The 15,845-nt window shown below is 44.7% G+C and overlaps 1 protein-coding gene across 4 annotated transcripts in view; it reads right to left on the minus strand.

Moving 5' to 3' along the window:
• The window catches only part of BUB1 (BUB1 mitotic checkpoint serine/threonine kinase), a 36,553-nt gene that overhangs the window by 7,700 nt on the left and 13,008 nt on the right, over positions 1-15,845 (minus strand). For all 4 annotated transcript variants that reach the window (XR_011255797.1, XR_011255796.1, XM_069583966.1 and 1 more), the window contains exons 11-19: positions 13,937-13,995; positions 12,354-12,482; positions 12,151-12,255; positions 11,319-11,418; positions 10,377-10,458; positions 9,569-9,743; positions 4,859-4,946; positions 2,930-3,165; positions 1,406-1,549 (exon numbers count right to left, since the gene is read on the minus strand). Coding sequence is in view for 2 of the 4 variants with exons in the window: in XM_069583966.1 (XP_069440067.1) it covers positions 1,406-1,549; positions 2,930-3,165; positions 4,859-4,946; positions 9,569-9,743; positions 10,377-10,458; positions 11,319-11,418; positions 12,151-12,255; positions 12,354-12,482; positions 13,937-13,995 (1,118 nt within the window). In the remaining 2 variants the exon portion in view is untranslated. The remainder of the gene's footprint in view (positions 1-1,405; positions 1,550-2,929; positions 3,166-4,858; positions 4,947-9,568; positions 9,744-10,376; positions 10,459-11,318; positions 11,419-12,150; positions 12,256-12,353; positions 12,483-13,936; positions 13,996-15,845) is intronic.

The following is a 15,845-nucleotide window of genomic DNA, read 5'->3' on the forward strand; positions in this document are numbered from 1 at the left end:
GCATCAGCGTGGGAGCCAAAGAACAGAGCATCAAAATAGTGACGAAAAAAACTGACAGACTTCCAAGGAGAACAGATTACTTCACTATCACAGTTGGAGATTCCTACATCCCTCTGTCAGCCAACTGACAGCCAACAGGCAGAAAGTCAGAAAGGGCGTGGCGGACAGGAACAGCACCGCCAACCAGCTGGATCTAACAGACATTTACAGAATAATCTAACACCAGCAAAACGCACATTCTCTTCAAGCTTGCATGGAATAGTCACTAATAAAGATCACGCTCTGGGTCATAAAATACAGTTAAAAAAAAGAATTCATACACTCACGGAATTAAACTAGTAGTCAGTAACAGGAGAGCTGGAGAGCCCTCAAACACTTGGAGCCAAAATAACACAGTCCGAAAACACACTTTACTGAAACGGTGAGATTCGTGAAATGCGTGCTTAGAGAGAAGTTTACTGCACTGAATGTCTGTGTTAGAAAAGAAGATCTAAAATCAGTAATCTTAGTTTCTACCTTAGAAATCTAGAAAAGGAGCACATCAAATCCAAAGTAGGAAGAGAAAAGAAATAATAAGAATTAGAGTAGAAATCAATGAAATTTAAAAGTAAAAATCAACATAGACAATTAGTGAAAACAGAAGTTGATTCTGTGGGAAAAAAAAAAAAAGTTGGCTCTTTGAAAATACCAATAAAACGGATAAGCCTCTGCCAGGCTAAGAAAAAATAAGGAGTACACATATCACTAATTGTAGAAATGAAAGACGGGGCATCACTATAGATCCTGTGGACATTAAAAGGATAATGGAGCTTCCCTGGTGGCTCAGTGGTAAAGAATCCCCCTGCCCATGCAGGAAACACAGGTTTGATTCCTGGGTTGGGGAGATCCCCTGGAGAAGGAAATGGTAACCTACTCCAGTATGCTTGCCTGGGAAATGCCATGGACAGAGGAGCCAGGTGGGCTGCAGTCCATGGGGTCACGAAGAGTCAGACTCAACTGAGCACATGTGCGTGTTCCGTCATTTATTTAAGCAGCGCCCACCGCCATCTGTGTTGCTCCCACCCTGCTGCTTTACACACACACATCACTTCGAAGGTACACAAATGTTATCTGCAGAAATTCTTAAAAGTGGGTGTCTGGGTCTAAACATATATGTGTCTTTAATTTTGATAGATAACTGCCCAGTTGCCCCTTACAGTCACAGTCACAGCAGCAATCAAATCCGATAGTTATGCCTTAACAAGATGCTCTCGTCTTACTACTACAGGTGAAACTGCAGATGAAACCTGTTATTGGTGGGCGGGGCGGGGAGGTGACAGGAGGAGAAACACACACACACACCAGTCAGCATCAACTCCCGTAGAGAAAAGGGAGTTTAAAGTGTCATGACCCATATGGTGCTTACCTAACTGGAATTCAGTCTTGGGCTTGATGGCTGGAAGCTTACATGCCCATTCATAAGTATTTGGATAGGAACTCACTGGTTTAGAAAGCCCGGATAAAAGTTTGAGAATCAACTCCTCATCCCAGGGGTTCTCAACAGTGAAGTCTTGAAGGAATGGGAACAAAAAAAGGAAATGAATTCAGTAGGCAAGACTTACCAAATAAATCATAAGACAAAGCAAGTGGAGCCCTTCGTTAAATAACCCAAGTCTTATCTCTAAAGAGCATTGATTCAAATAATAAATTATCATTTCAAAAGTCAAAACTGGTAGTCCTGCAGTTCATCGTCGGTCATTTTCAGACCCACAAGTTTGCATGTTCAGTTGTGACAAAGGAAATCCAAATCAGAAGCATCTATCTGTTCATGACTCTGCCTTTAATAGAACTGGGGGTGCACATCTTAAAGGCAGACTTGGAGATTCCTTACTGACATGCTCAGCTATGCACTCTTTAAACCGCTTTTCCACTTCTATCTAGAAAAACACGCTGCCCTTTAACACTTGCACTCTTGCTTGTTGTTCAGTTGCTAAGTTATGTCCGACCCTTTGTGACCCCGTGGACTGTACTATCTGCAATTCATCTGTATGAGATACATTTTAGATCTACAAAGATAAACATTTCTAAAGGGAAGAGAAAAGTTTCTGCCCAATTTAGAATGCTCTAACAAATTCCATTAGTGGCAGTTACCAGTCTAATCCAACATGACTGACACTTACTAGTGCTGAGCAGATGCAGGACAGTGTTCTGAGCCCTTCATGTTTAGTGACTCACATGGCCCTTACAGCACGACGCCAAGGGAGGCACTGCCACCCCCTCCACTTTACGGAAGAGAGGGCCACAGAGAATTGAAATGATCTTGGCCAAGATCAAACGGCAGCCTAAGAGGGGGTGGCTAGGATGAGAATCTAGCTAGTCTGGGGACCTGCCTGGTGGTCCAGTCGTTAGCCTCCATGCTGCCAATGCAGGGGGCCCAAGTTTGATCCCTGCTGAGGGAACTCAATCCCTCATGCTGCAACTGAAGACTGAAGATCCCACGTGCCATAACTAAGATCCAGCGCAGCCACATAAGGTAGTAAATCTGTGTTTAAAAAAAACTAGCTAGTCTATCTTCAGAGTCTGTGCTCTTAACCACTATTCAAGACAATTTCTGTGTAGCCTTGGGGTAAGGATAGGGATCCTTCGATCCTGAGCCCATTTACTTTTCTGTAAAATGGAGCTAACAGTGTCAGATTAAATGCCTGGCACATAGTGGGCCCCCCAATTCCACTTGCTTCTTCCAACAGTAGTTATTTTGATATTTTAAAATTAAAACAAAATTAGTCCTTCAAGGAGGCTGCTGTTGTATGCACAGTGAGGTAACCTGCGCGTCTGTGTTCTACTCAACGTCATTCAAGTTCCTACTCTTTTGAGTTTCTTTCATGAAACAGCTTTTACCGGGCTAGTGTCCTTATTCAGGGAACAGTTAAGATTGAGCATCTGTTCATACTTGGAGCGTTGACATTCCCAGGCGGGCCAGCCTGCATCAGTTCAGCCTGGAGCCCAGCGCTGGCTTCTGCCGGATCCTCTGCAGGGGCCAAGTCGGGGTCTGTGACTTTACAGGCCTTGAGACCCTGCTCTGCCTCGCTCATCAGTACGGCTGCAGCAGGCTGGCCCAGAAGGAGCAAGGACGCCGAAGGGCCCTCTGTGGGGCACACAGGGTCTGGGCTTGTCTCTTCGACTGGACTGGATATGATAAAGGGATAGAGGAAGCAAAACACGTGATTACAAGCTTACTGGGTTTGATCGCATCAAAGTCCCACAGAACAGTTTCCTTTTCATTCTATGAAGGACATTTCAAATCTGCTTCACAAAGTTGATTAAAGCACTTTCTTTGTACAAATATATGTGAATACATGGTTCATACAGTATGAACAGAAATAAAAAACATGGTAATATATTAGATAAATAGGTGAGGTGAGACATTGGATATTCTTTAGCAGGATATGCTGGGAGGTTTATTTCCCTGAGTTGTCCTCTAAGCATCAGTACTGTGAACGAGGTTAAATATTTAACTTTATTACAAAAATGGCTTCTTTTATGACACTGAAACAAACAGAAAATGTCAGCCATAATTCGATAACCTAACAGCAGCACATTCAGACACACACACACACACACGGGGACATTCAGACACACACACAGGGGAACATTTAGACACACACACTGGGGGACATTCAGACACACACACACACACAGGGGAACATTTAGACACACACACTGGGGGACATTTAGACACACACACACACTGGGGGACATTTAGACACACACACACGGGGACATTCAGACACACACACACACACACACACGGGGACATTCAGACACACACACACACAGGGGAACATTTAGACACACACACTGGGGGACATTTAGACACACACACACACTGGGGGACATTTAGACACACACACACACTGGGGACACGCATACATGGACACAGCTGACTCTCATCACTCATAGAGTCCATATTTGTAAATTCACCTACATGCAAATACTAATTCTGGAGTAATTTTAGATTTAATCATCTGTTGCAAAGATAACAGAGAATTCCCATAAGCTCCTCATCAATTTCCTCTAATGCTACCATCTCACATTAAGGTGGCTCTCTTGTCAAAAGCAGTAAACCAACCTCTGTCGTACTACCACTGACAAACTTCCAGACCTCGTTTGGATTTTGCCAGGTTTTCCACAAGATACCGTGCTTGCTCCAGGATCCATTTGTGGACACCGTGTTGCATTTAGTTGTCACCTTCCTTACTCTCTTCTGTGAGTTTCTTGGTCTTTCCTGGTTCCCTAAGACCTTAGTCAGTCCAGCTATTTCGTAGTCTGTCCCTTGATTTGGACCTCTCTGGTTTTATCATAATGAGGACTGTCCTGGTATGGGAAGACATGCCCTTCTCCTTCCTCCCATGATTTCACCATGCAGTTCTGCTCCCCCAGTCAGCGGAAATCAGGGATTCTCTGCTGCCCCAGCCGCTTCTCTCACTCCCTGATGTATCAAAACCAAGTGTGACCGTTAATCATTGTATTTATTTTTTTTTTATCCTTTCAAAGTATTTATTGAATTAGTTACATTCTTGCTTCTGTTGTTTTATGTTCTGTTTTTTTTGGCTGCAAGGCATGTGGGATCTTAGTTCTCCAACTAGGGATCGAACCTTCATCCTCTGCACTGGAAGGTGAGGTCTTGACCACTGGAAGTGGTTAGGGAAGTCCCTAATCAGTGTACTTACATCTACAGAGTACCTTGTGACTTAAAGCTCTCAGTTAATAAAAACTCTGGCAGCCCTTAAAGACAGGAATGAGGTACTCCTTTACAGATTAAAAAGCAACACCACAATGAAAATGGAGACAGACAGAACCACACACACCCCCATAATACCTGAACCTTCTCTCTTTCAAGGGTTCCACCTTGTTTCTTGCACAAGGATCCACAGCCACGTGGGTGTGCTGGTTCGCCACCATATTTTCTGAAACACACAAAAAAATAGAGATGGACACTGTACACACACGTATGACTTTAAATGGTATGAAGTCCGGGACTCCTTTTTTTGCACTGACTTTCATTACAGTTTCAAAATAATGTTCCATGGTAAAAAGCAGTATACTTTTTAAAATGAGGGGAAAAACAGAAAAACTTCTGTTATTGTATGTGAGCTTTTCTACCTTATACATCTAATCCACACAATCCTTTAAGAGAAAACAGTCCAGATGGGACTTCCCTGGTGGCTCAGTCGTGAAGAATCTACCTTGCAGGAGACATGGATCCCTGACCTGGGAAGATTCCCTATGCCACGGGGCAGACTAGGCCTGTGCGCCACAGCTCCTGGGCCTGTGCCCTAGAGCCCAGGAGCCCCAGCTGCTGAGGCCCGCGTTCCCAGAGCCTGTGCTTGCAGCAAGGGAAGCCACTGCCGCGAGGAGCCCGCACACGGAGCCAGGGAGAGGCCCCTGCTCGCCGAGACCAGGGACCAGGGAGAAGCCCGCAGGGTGATGAAGAGCTCACAGCCCCAAACAAGCAAACAAACAAATAAAACTATTAAAAAAAAATCTAGAGAGGTAAACGAGATAGGGTAGAAATACAGAGACGACTTTTACCAAGCGCCACTAACACAATACCGAGCCAGGTGAAGCTCGACTAGCTACTGCCTCACTGAGCAGCTGCTAGTAATGCTCTGCAGCACTGCACCATTAGCTTCCCTTCATATGGCCGAAGCGGCAGACACACTAAGAAAGGCCGATACTGACGCTATGGAAGACGCTTGACTTAAAACAGATTAAGTTCTCCAAACTGAAACAAGTTTTAAATTTAAAAAAAAAAAAAAGTATCATGTCTGTGATAGCACTTGGCAATTGTCCAAGTTTCAACTAAATCCTTTAAAACTCAGGTAAGAAATATATTTGGTTAGTACAGTAAGAAAAGATTTTACTGCTTAGTTAAAAATGTTTAGCCCTATAAGCTCAGACTTCATGTTAAAGTAAGTTTTCATCCTTTCATCCAGGGGAATGGAATTTTTTGGCATCTGCTTCAGTGAACAACTGCTATTTAGAAAAAGTGCCAGCAGCGACTATTTGGCTAGTGGTCCCAGATCTTACAGCACAAGTGTGCCTCTGAGACACTGTGGATTTGGATCCATTCCACTGCAATAAAGCAATTACACAAATTTTTTGGTTTCCCAGTGCATGCACGAGTTACGTTTACACTGTACTGAAGTCTTAAGTGTGCAACACCATTATGTCTAAAAAACAATGTGTGCACCTTAATTAAAAAAGGCTTAATTGCTAAAAAATGCAAACCATCACTTGAGCCTTCAGCGAGTCATAATCTTTTGGCTCGTAGAGGGTTTGCCTCGATGTAGGTGGCTGCTGAATGACTAAGGTGGTGGTTGCTGCAGGCTGGGCTGGCTGCGGCCATTTCTTAAATAAGACAACCATGAACTTTGCCAGGTCAATTGACTTCCTTTCATGAATGATCTTAAAATAAGACAACCATGAACTTTGCCAGGTCGACTGACTCCCTTTCATGAATGGTCTCTCTGCAGCAGGCAATGCTGTCTGATAGCGTTTTACCCACAGAATTTCTTTCAAACTCGAGGTCAGTCCTCTGCTGCTGCTTTATCTGCTAAGTTTATGGGATATTTTAAATTTGTTCTTGTCACTTAATCTTTATAGCATCTGCACCAGGAGTAGGTTCTGTCTTAGGAAACCGCTCTCTTTGCTCATCCATGGGAAGAGGCTCCTTACCCATGAAAGTTTTACCACGAGATGGCAGCAAGTCAGTTGCACCTCCAGGCTCCACTTCTAGCTCCCTTGCTGGTCCCACATCTAGTTATTTCCTCCACTCAAGTCTGCTGCTGCTAAGTCGCTTCAGTCGTGTCTGACTCTGTGCGACCCCATAGATGGCGGCCCACCAGGCTCCCCCGTCCCTGGGATTCTCCAGGCAAGAACACTGGCGTGGGTTGCCATTTCCTTCTCCAATGCATGAAAAGTGAAAAGTGAAAATGAAGTAGCTCAGTCATGTCTGACTCTTCACGACGCCATGGACTGCAGCCCACCAGGCTCCTCCGTCCATGGGATTTTCCAGGCAAGAGTACTGGAGTGGGGTGCCATCGCCTTTGCCACTCAAGTCTAGAACCCCTCAAAGTCATCCATGAAGGCTGGGATCAGCTTCTTCCAAACTCCTGTTAGTAATGACATATCTTTTGACGTCTTCTCATGAATCACAAATGTTTTTAATGGCATCTACAAGGGTGAATCCTTTCCAGAAGGTTTTCAGTTGACTCTGCCCAGATCCATCAGAGGAATCACTATCCATGGCAGCTACGGCCTTATGAAATGTTGCTCTTAAACAATAAGTTGAAAGGACTCCTTGGTCCACGGGCTGCAGAATGGATGCTGTGTTAGCAGCCACGAAAATAATTTCATTGTATATGTCTCCATCAGGGCTCCTGGGTGACCAGGTACCCTGTCAGCGAGCAGTACTATTTTGGAAGGAATCTATTTTTCTGAGCAGTTGTTCTCAATAGCGGGCTTCAAATACTCAGTAAACCATGTTGTAAACAGATTTGCTGTAATCCAGCTTTTATAGAGCACAGCCAGAGCCGACTAACCATAATTGTTAAAAACCTTAGGACTTTTGGAATGGCAAATAAACACTGACTTCAACTTAAAGTCATCAGCTGCATTAGCCCCTAATAAGAGAGTCTGTCTGGCCTTTGAAGCCTAAAAACCGGACCTCTACTTCTCTGGCTGGCAAAGTCCTGGACGGCGGCTGTTTCGTCTACACTGGACATCTGTTATTTAGAGTAACCCCTTTCATTAATGGCCTAACTAGATCTGTGTAACTTGCTGCATCTTCCGCATCAGCACTTGCTGCTTCCCTCTGCACTCTGATACAGAGATGCCTTCTTCCCTTAAGCCCAGGAACCAACCTCTTCTGGCTTCAGACTTTTCATCTGCAGTGTCCTCACCTCTCAGCCTTCACAGAACTTTTATGACTTTAGAAGAGCCTAACTTCATAGAACTGAGTTAGGGCCTTGCTTTGGGTTCAGCTTTGGCTTAAGGCGGTACTATGGCTGGTTTGCTCTTCTTTCCAGACCACTCGAATTTTCTCCATTACTGGTGATAAGGCTGTTTGGCTTTCTTATCATTTATGTGTTCACTGGAGGAGCACTTTTAATTTCCTTCAAAAACTTTTCCTTTGCATCCATAACTTGGCTAACTGGCTAAGAAGCCTGGCTTTCAGCCTAACTGGACTTTGACGTGCCTTCCTCACTAAGCTTAATCATTTCTAGCTTTTGATTTGAAGTGAGAGACATGACATTCTTCTCTTTGCTTTAACACTTAGAAGCCACTGTAGGTTAGTAATTGGCCCAATTTCAATATTCTCCTTTTTCAGGAAGAGAGAGGCCCGAGGAAAGTGAGAAAGACAGGGAACAACCAGTTGGAGCAGTGAGAATACACACAATATCCATTAAGTTTACTGTCTCCAATGGGCGAGGTCTGTGGCACCCAAAGACAGTTACAATAGTAACACCAAAGACTGCCCATCACAGGTCACCATAACAAATGTAACTATAATGGAAAAGGTGGAAATACTGCAAGAATGACCAAATGTCAGACATCAAGTGAGTAAACGCTGCTGGAAAAATCGCGCCAGTAAGCTTGCTTGACGTGCGGTTGCCAAAAATCTCCAATCTGTAAAAACCCAGTATCTGCACAATGCAACCAAGCGAAGTGCGATACAGCGAGGTACAGGGCTTAGTCGCTCAGTCGTCTCCGACTCTGCGACCCCGTGGAGTGTAGCCCGCCAGGCTCCTCCGTCCATGGATTCTCCAGGCAAGAACACTGGAGTGGGTTGCCATGTCCTTCTCCAGGGGGTCTTCCCCACCCAGAGATTGAACCTGCATCTTCCTGAGTCTCCTGCATTGGCAGGTGGATTCTTTACCACTGTGCCAAAAATGAGGTATGCCTATATTATTTTGCAGGTCTGGTATTTAATAGGTAATAATTTTCTGTGTTCAATAACTATGTCATTTATTAAGCTTCATTTCAGGCGTATAAAGATCTTTGATATGAGAGTGTTATGTTTGGGGAAAATAGGACTATCTGTGAGTTTTATCACACCACTAAAAAAAGTTTTAAATATGATTTTCTGAGTATAGTATTTGCTACATCTCTAAAGTAATAAAATTTGTAGATACATATCAAGGATTAAAACTTGCTATTAGTTATTCTTATCAAATTAGAAAATGTTTACTATTTTAGCATTCAAGTAATTTAATCTGTCTGTCCTGACTATTTTATTTACTGTAAATCAGGAAATAAACCTCTGTCCTGTGCAAATGGGTGGGACATTTGCCCTTAAATACTTCTGCAGTCTTTTTTTCCTTTCTGCTTATAACCTAACACTATTGAATTTGAAAAGGCACAGAGACTCTATGAGGACATTATACTTATGTAACACTACCATGAATGGATTTTAAGTTTCCTCTTTATGACTTTCCAATGTCCCAGTTAGAATTTTCAAGAAGACGACTGTGGTAGTAGTAGAAGTGAAGCTGGCAGAAGGTGGGGCAGAGAGCGCAAGGCGCACCTTTATCTTCCAGTGGGTGCGCGGAGTCCGCGGGAAGCCTGTGGAAGGGCGTAGACGCCAGCTGCGCGGCAGACCTGAAGTCTCCCGGGCTCCTGGGGCTGGGTGCCAGGCTTTTGTTGCAGCGGACACCCCACACGGTTGAATCATCCAGAAACTCGTCAGCATGAGGCACTTCCTACAACGAAAGATGAACTGGAAACAAGGCAGTAGGTTCCCTGTTTTGCAGATGAAATTTAACACGTTAATACTTTTTTTAGATTAAAAAAAAAACGAATTTTGATTTTTTCAAAGGAATGGATGTAACCCCTGGCTTACACACAGCCAAGGACATCAAGGGTCTGGTTCTTCTCCCCAGAACTGGTACACTTCATCTTTAACACACGCCAATGGAATTGTATCACATGCAAGAGTCACAGTTTATTTACCAACTTTTTTTAAAAAAATAGAAAAGTCTGGATTTACAGAGGAATAACAAAGATATTACGGAGTTCCCATTTAGCCTTTATCGAGGTTGTTAGGTCCGGGAAAGATATATATTCCCCCAGTGGTTCCTCTTGTCTACAGGGAAGACTCTCAGAGGGCAAGGATCACATCAACCTCATTTTTCAGTTTCCACATCTCTCAGTATGTGTTGTGCATACTGCAAATAATTATAGGATAATATTTTAAAAACATGATCTTCACATAATATTCTGTTTTTCCAGAACCACTTTTTAAATACAGCATCTCATTTGACTGGCACAGTTGTTTGGTAAAAGAAATCGAAAAAGGGTTGCACAACCATTTCATGGATGAAGCAGAGACTCACATTTGGTTTTGCAGGAAACCTGCTCACGGAACGTTCTCCAAAGGTCCTGGCTCCTGCAGGTTTATTTTTCGGCTGTGGTAATCTAAGGAAAATTTGACAGAATTATAAACAGCAAAATACCCTAAGGAAATAAATTCTACCACTTAAGTCACAGTGTTAAAAACATTCTCCACTTAATTAATTAGTTAATATTCATATACATATTTCCTACCTTTATAGCAAATCTGAGTGCAAGCTGAATTAACTTGAGAAGGCATATACAAGAAGGTCTACAGTTACTTTATGAGGGGTGGAAAATACCAAATTTCTGTTGCACTGAGTTTTAAGGACAAGAGTGAGGGCCGTGACCAACAGGACGGCATAGATGCCGCTGTTTCCTTTCCCCAGTGCGTGGTCTAGCCACGGAATACAGATCTCTTCCACATCATGACACTTGAGTTCACACCTCTCTTTCATGATTTAAATTACTAACAGTGAAACTTCCTGGTGCTACCCTAAGCTATCGTAATGCAGCTCAGCCTTAAAACAAACGTTCTCTGCCAACGTAAGCCACGTCCCTTTCTATGTCATCAATCCTGCAAAGACATACAGAGCATGTATGGACGCCTGTATTGATGAATTCATTTACAGCTAACACAATTTCAAATCTACAGGGTACCTCGGCTCTCTGATGCTTTGCAACCACACTGTTTCCTTTCATAATACATGCTTTTGTCATGGGAGGACTGCTTTCTTCTAATGCTGAAAATGTGGAAAAGAACTTCAGCCACAGTCTCTTGGCCCTGTGGTCACAAGGCTTATCCCTGGCAGAGCTGTGGCTGAACCCAGCCCGTCTGACTGGCAGGTGGTCTTCTCTCCACAGCCCCACCTGGACCCAACACCACCCGTCACTATGGCAACATGCTTTTCACTCCGAGTTATCTTAACCACATATGTCTTTACCCATAATTTTCTTTGTTTCCATCTTCAAATACAGGAAAAGCAGATGACAAAGAAGAGATGATCTTATTGACTCCCCAAGCCCCAGAAGATGGTGCATTTTCTGCAGGAGTACAAAAACTATAGTTAATTAGTGTAACAGGACAAAAACACTACCCTTTAGTCGAAACTTTAACTACAAATAAGAAAATGGAATAACTAACTGACGTCAGCTTTGGAACTCTAGGCCATGCGGTAGTCCCTCTGCGCTGACAGGAAGGGACTGTCACAGGCGCTGGCACCCAAGCCTCCAGGCCTCGAGCCCCTGCCACACCTAACGCAGCAATCACGATGCTCCTAGCACACAGCTACGGGCACTGACACCGAACACAGCTCTCCACAACTTTTTCTACAGTTAAGCTATGTCTCACATGCTATGTCTTTTCTACAACTAACTCTGTGTCTTCATTGTGATCTCTCTCTGGCTTCCAGCAAAAATCCTCTGACTCGAGACAAATAGGAGGTGGGGGGTGGGGCAAGTCCTGGTCCCCAACACTCCGCCCTGAACACCCCTCTGCCTGGCAAGGCTCAAGTTCCCCTCAACACACTGTCCTTCCTGGCCACGCCTACCGAGGCCTATTTTGCCCTCGTTTAGCACTTACTATTTTTTAAGAAATAAATCAAGTCCATGACACACACTGAGCACCTGGCAAAGCGCTTCTACGTTTTACTTCACAACATGCACTCCCGACAAGCTAACCAAGGGCAGGCCTACTTCTGCATAATCCTTGCTTTCTCCACAGGCAACCACCTGCTACGTTATCCATTTAGTAGCTATTAAATAATTTGTTATTACTTTGAAACTGGGCTTCAAACTCGTTTTGACCTAGAGATGGCCATTCCTCTTTGTCATCGGAAATATCAGGAAGTGTAGGAGCCTGAAACACATTCATGATGAAACCTTAAAAGAACAGAAGAATAACCGTAACCATGATTGCAAAAGAGCTCTCACTAAGTCACAGTCAGATGTTACACATTCACACAGCAGGCTTTACGTACCGAGAGCTTCCTTGGTGTGCACCGTGGGTGATGGCTGCACTTTGGATGGTGTTGCCTGAACCAGTCCCAGAGATGTGTTTGGAGTTGTGTGAAAGGAACTTGTGTTAACAACCTTCTGTGTTTCACACCCTTTTAAAGAAATGGGGACAAACTGCCATGTCAGTAATCAGAATAATTCAGAAGACACACAATTTAAGAAACTTAGTATACATTTTATTATTGTTGATAATTCTCACTTGTTGTTGTCTAGTCATTAGATTGTGTCCACTAACCCCATGGACTATAGCCGGCCAGGCTCCTCTGTCCATGGGATTTCCCAGGCAAGAATACTGGAGTGGGTTGCCATTTCTCTCTCCAGGGGATCTTTCCGACCCAGGGCTTAAATCTGACTCTCCTGCATTGGCAGGTGGATTCTTTACCACTGAGCCACCTGGGAAGCCAATTCTCACTAGGAATTTCATTATTCTAGTACTATCACGTCTTTTATTTTGATCTTTGTAATAGTCCCACAAGTTGGGTAAAGTAAGAATTATCTGTTAACAGAAAAGGAAATAAAAGCTCAAAAGAGTTAATTAAGCGGCTTGGTCTAAAACCGTATCAAATGAGCAGCCTAGTCATCAACAGCACCCTTTGCTCCACTGTATCCCAAGAAATAGTAGCTACGCTATAAATCTTAGGACCGGTTTTCCATCTCACTCAGCTGGAGTCCAGGTACAGCCCTGCAGAGCCCAAGCCCTCCTAGCTCCGACCTCATCTTCCTCACCACGCCCACCCCCGGAGGCCGCTGGCTGCTCTGCTGTGCTCAGAACACATCAGGGACATCAAGGACTCTGCCCTGCTGGTAGCTCCGCCTGAAACGGGCTTTGCAGGCTGGCCCTGTCTTTACCCAAATAGCACTGTCGTCGTGAGCATCTTTCCTGGCCCCTCTGAAGTATCGGGCCCCTCCCTAACAGCCATGCTTCCTTGCCCCCTGAGCGGGGTGGGGGCTCTCTGTCCTTTCTGTCTGTGGCTGTACCTGCAGCCACTCAGGACAGCGCTCGGTGTCCACGTGTGCTCGGCCTGGTCCTGGTTAAATGCAGGTCTCACCTGCTGTTTGGAGCAGCTCTGCTTCCACTAAACTGTCACTGGAGAGAATGTCACGGTACATGGGGGTGGGACGCGAAGGCCCCATCCACGTCCCAGTTTATTTATAAAACTTACTGTTATGTAAGTACCTCTAACGAAGTAGTATAAAACAGAAATATCACACATCACTCCCAAATAACCACCGTGGCTTCCTCACAACACATTACAGACGACTCTTGTTTTAGAGTAATCTACTGGGAAATTTAAGAGGAAAGTTTTCACAAATCAGGTTTCCAAAGGATTCTAACTAATAATCTGTGACTATCAAGTAGATTTCCCGCTTTATTGGAAATGGCCCAGGGCTTATCTGACCCCTGCGTTCTGAGAACAGGAGAGCTGACAACCAGGTTTGTTAAGGCCTAGAGTCCCCATAAATTGTGGCCAGCTAACAGACCCCTGAGTAACTTGAACGAGTCTGGGCAGAGGTCAGACACAAGTGTATTACAATTAAACATTACCTTCTTTTATCTCTGCTCCGCTCTGTGGCCTGAATTCATGAGTACTTTTGTTCACACACCTGGAAGAGAAAACTCCTGAGACACACTAACTCTCAAGAACAGCAAAAGAAATGTTGGCGATTGCCAGCCTGTTTTTGAAATAAAGGTGGGGGCGTCTCTGGTGGCCCAGAGGTTAAGAATCCGCACTCCCAGTGCAGGGGCACAGGTCTGATCCCTGGTTGGAGAACATCCTGCATGGCGCGTGGCATGGCCAAGAGAGAGAAACAGGCGGGACTGCCTACAGTGTAAGACACTATGTTTCCTTTCACGTCCTTTTGAGGACAATAATTCTTACAGATAAAGGCCAGGTATTCATGTTTGCTTGACACAGTGATTATAGATGTGAACACCTGATAATCATTTGCACACGTGGAAGGGAGGTTAAGGGTCTCCCTGATTCAAAAGATCCCATTTGTTACACAGGCCAAGGGGCTGACCGGCAGCTCTGGGTCTGGGTGCCCAGCGTGGCTCTTCTGAGTTACGATGTGGGAAAGCGCTGGTGCCTTTGCTGTGGAGCCGTAGTGCCTTGTCCTCTAGACTTCAGTTATCAAGAATGGAAAAAATGCTAGAGACACTTACATCACAGTCTGGTTTAAGTCCAGTGGGGAGAGTGGACTTCATCTGTCTCTTTAACACTGCTTCCCTTAATGAACCCTGTGAGGATGCAAAGTAAAAGGTGCAAGGCACCCTCAATCCCGCAAATCCCCGTTAAACCGCCATGAAAGCCGGAGTTGCGCATGCGGTGCCAGGGAAGGCGCCTCTTCTCTGCCACCTGTCCAGGCCGCTGAGAGTGAGGGGCCCCCTCGGTCCCTGCCTGGGCCAGGGTCGCGGGCAGACCGCAGTGCTTCTGGGATCTGCGTGCTCGTTGGGTTAAAGAGCCTCACCCTTCTCTAAGGGGTGGCTGGACACGCAGCATGCCTCCAGGGTCTGTCACTGCCGTTGTGACCATCTTACAATCACGAGAGTTAACTATGAAGAGCTAATGAAGTCACAGCCCACACACAGCAGTTCTCTTCTTAAAAAAAATTTTTTTGGCCACACCACATGGATTGCAGGATCTTAGTTCCCAGACCAGGGAGAGAACCCACAGCCCTGCACTGGAAGGGCAGTCCTAACCACTGGACTGCCAGGGAGGTTCCAGCAGTTTACTTTTCACATACACGGTTCAATCCAGGACACAGGTCTGATTAGTATCCTCAGGTGACTGCAAAAGCAGGATCATTTTAAAGTCTTATTTCCAAGGGAAATCATCGGTGAAGTTAACCTCAGACACCGAGGAGAAGCAGTCCTTAAGAACCATAATCTGTGCTAAGGGTTTTAGCCCAAGGGAAAGATGGGAGCCTCACTTTCATTTTTCCTAAAAGAGCAAGAAAATTTTTTTATGTTTAAAAAAAGAGAGCACCAAAGTGACTGAAGATAAAAATATAAACAGAACAAGTGATACGACAATAATTATAATCTCTGCCATCTAGGAGAACTGCTCAGAACTGGGGGGAGAAACCTCCACAGCAGTGTATGAGAGATCTTGGTAAACTGCATTATGGATATTAATCCCAAACTGTCCCAGGGGAAGACAGAAGGACCGTGAGAACACACTGTCAAGCATTCAGGTAACAGTCCGACAGGCAAGTAACTATCTGGACTGTAACGCCCCTGCGTTATGTTCCGTCAGAGCTGGTGAGCAGAGGCAGTTTCAGTTTAGCAGCTGTATATTCTTCAGCTGCAGAAAGACCGGTAAGTTTCAGGGCATCAGAATTTTTAATTCAAGAGAGAAGTATGAAGTAGAACAAACATTCTTAAAAGAAACAGTGCGGCTGAACGACCTGGGGCTAATGTGTTGGCAATGTGGTTTCTCCACTACATGCCCATC

The sequence above is a fragment of the Ovis canadensis genome, chromosome 3, assembly GCF_042477335.2.
Source record: "Ovis canadensis isolate MfBH-ARS-UI-01 breed Bighorn chromosome 3, ARS-UI_OviCan_v2, whole genome shotgun sequence".
Lineage (NCBI taxonomy): Eukaryota > Metazoa > Chordata > Mammalia > Artiodactyla > Bovidae > Ovis > Ovis canadensis.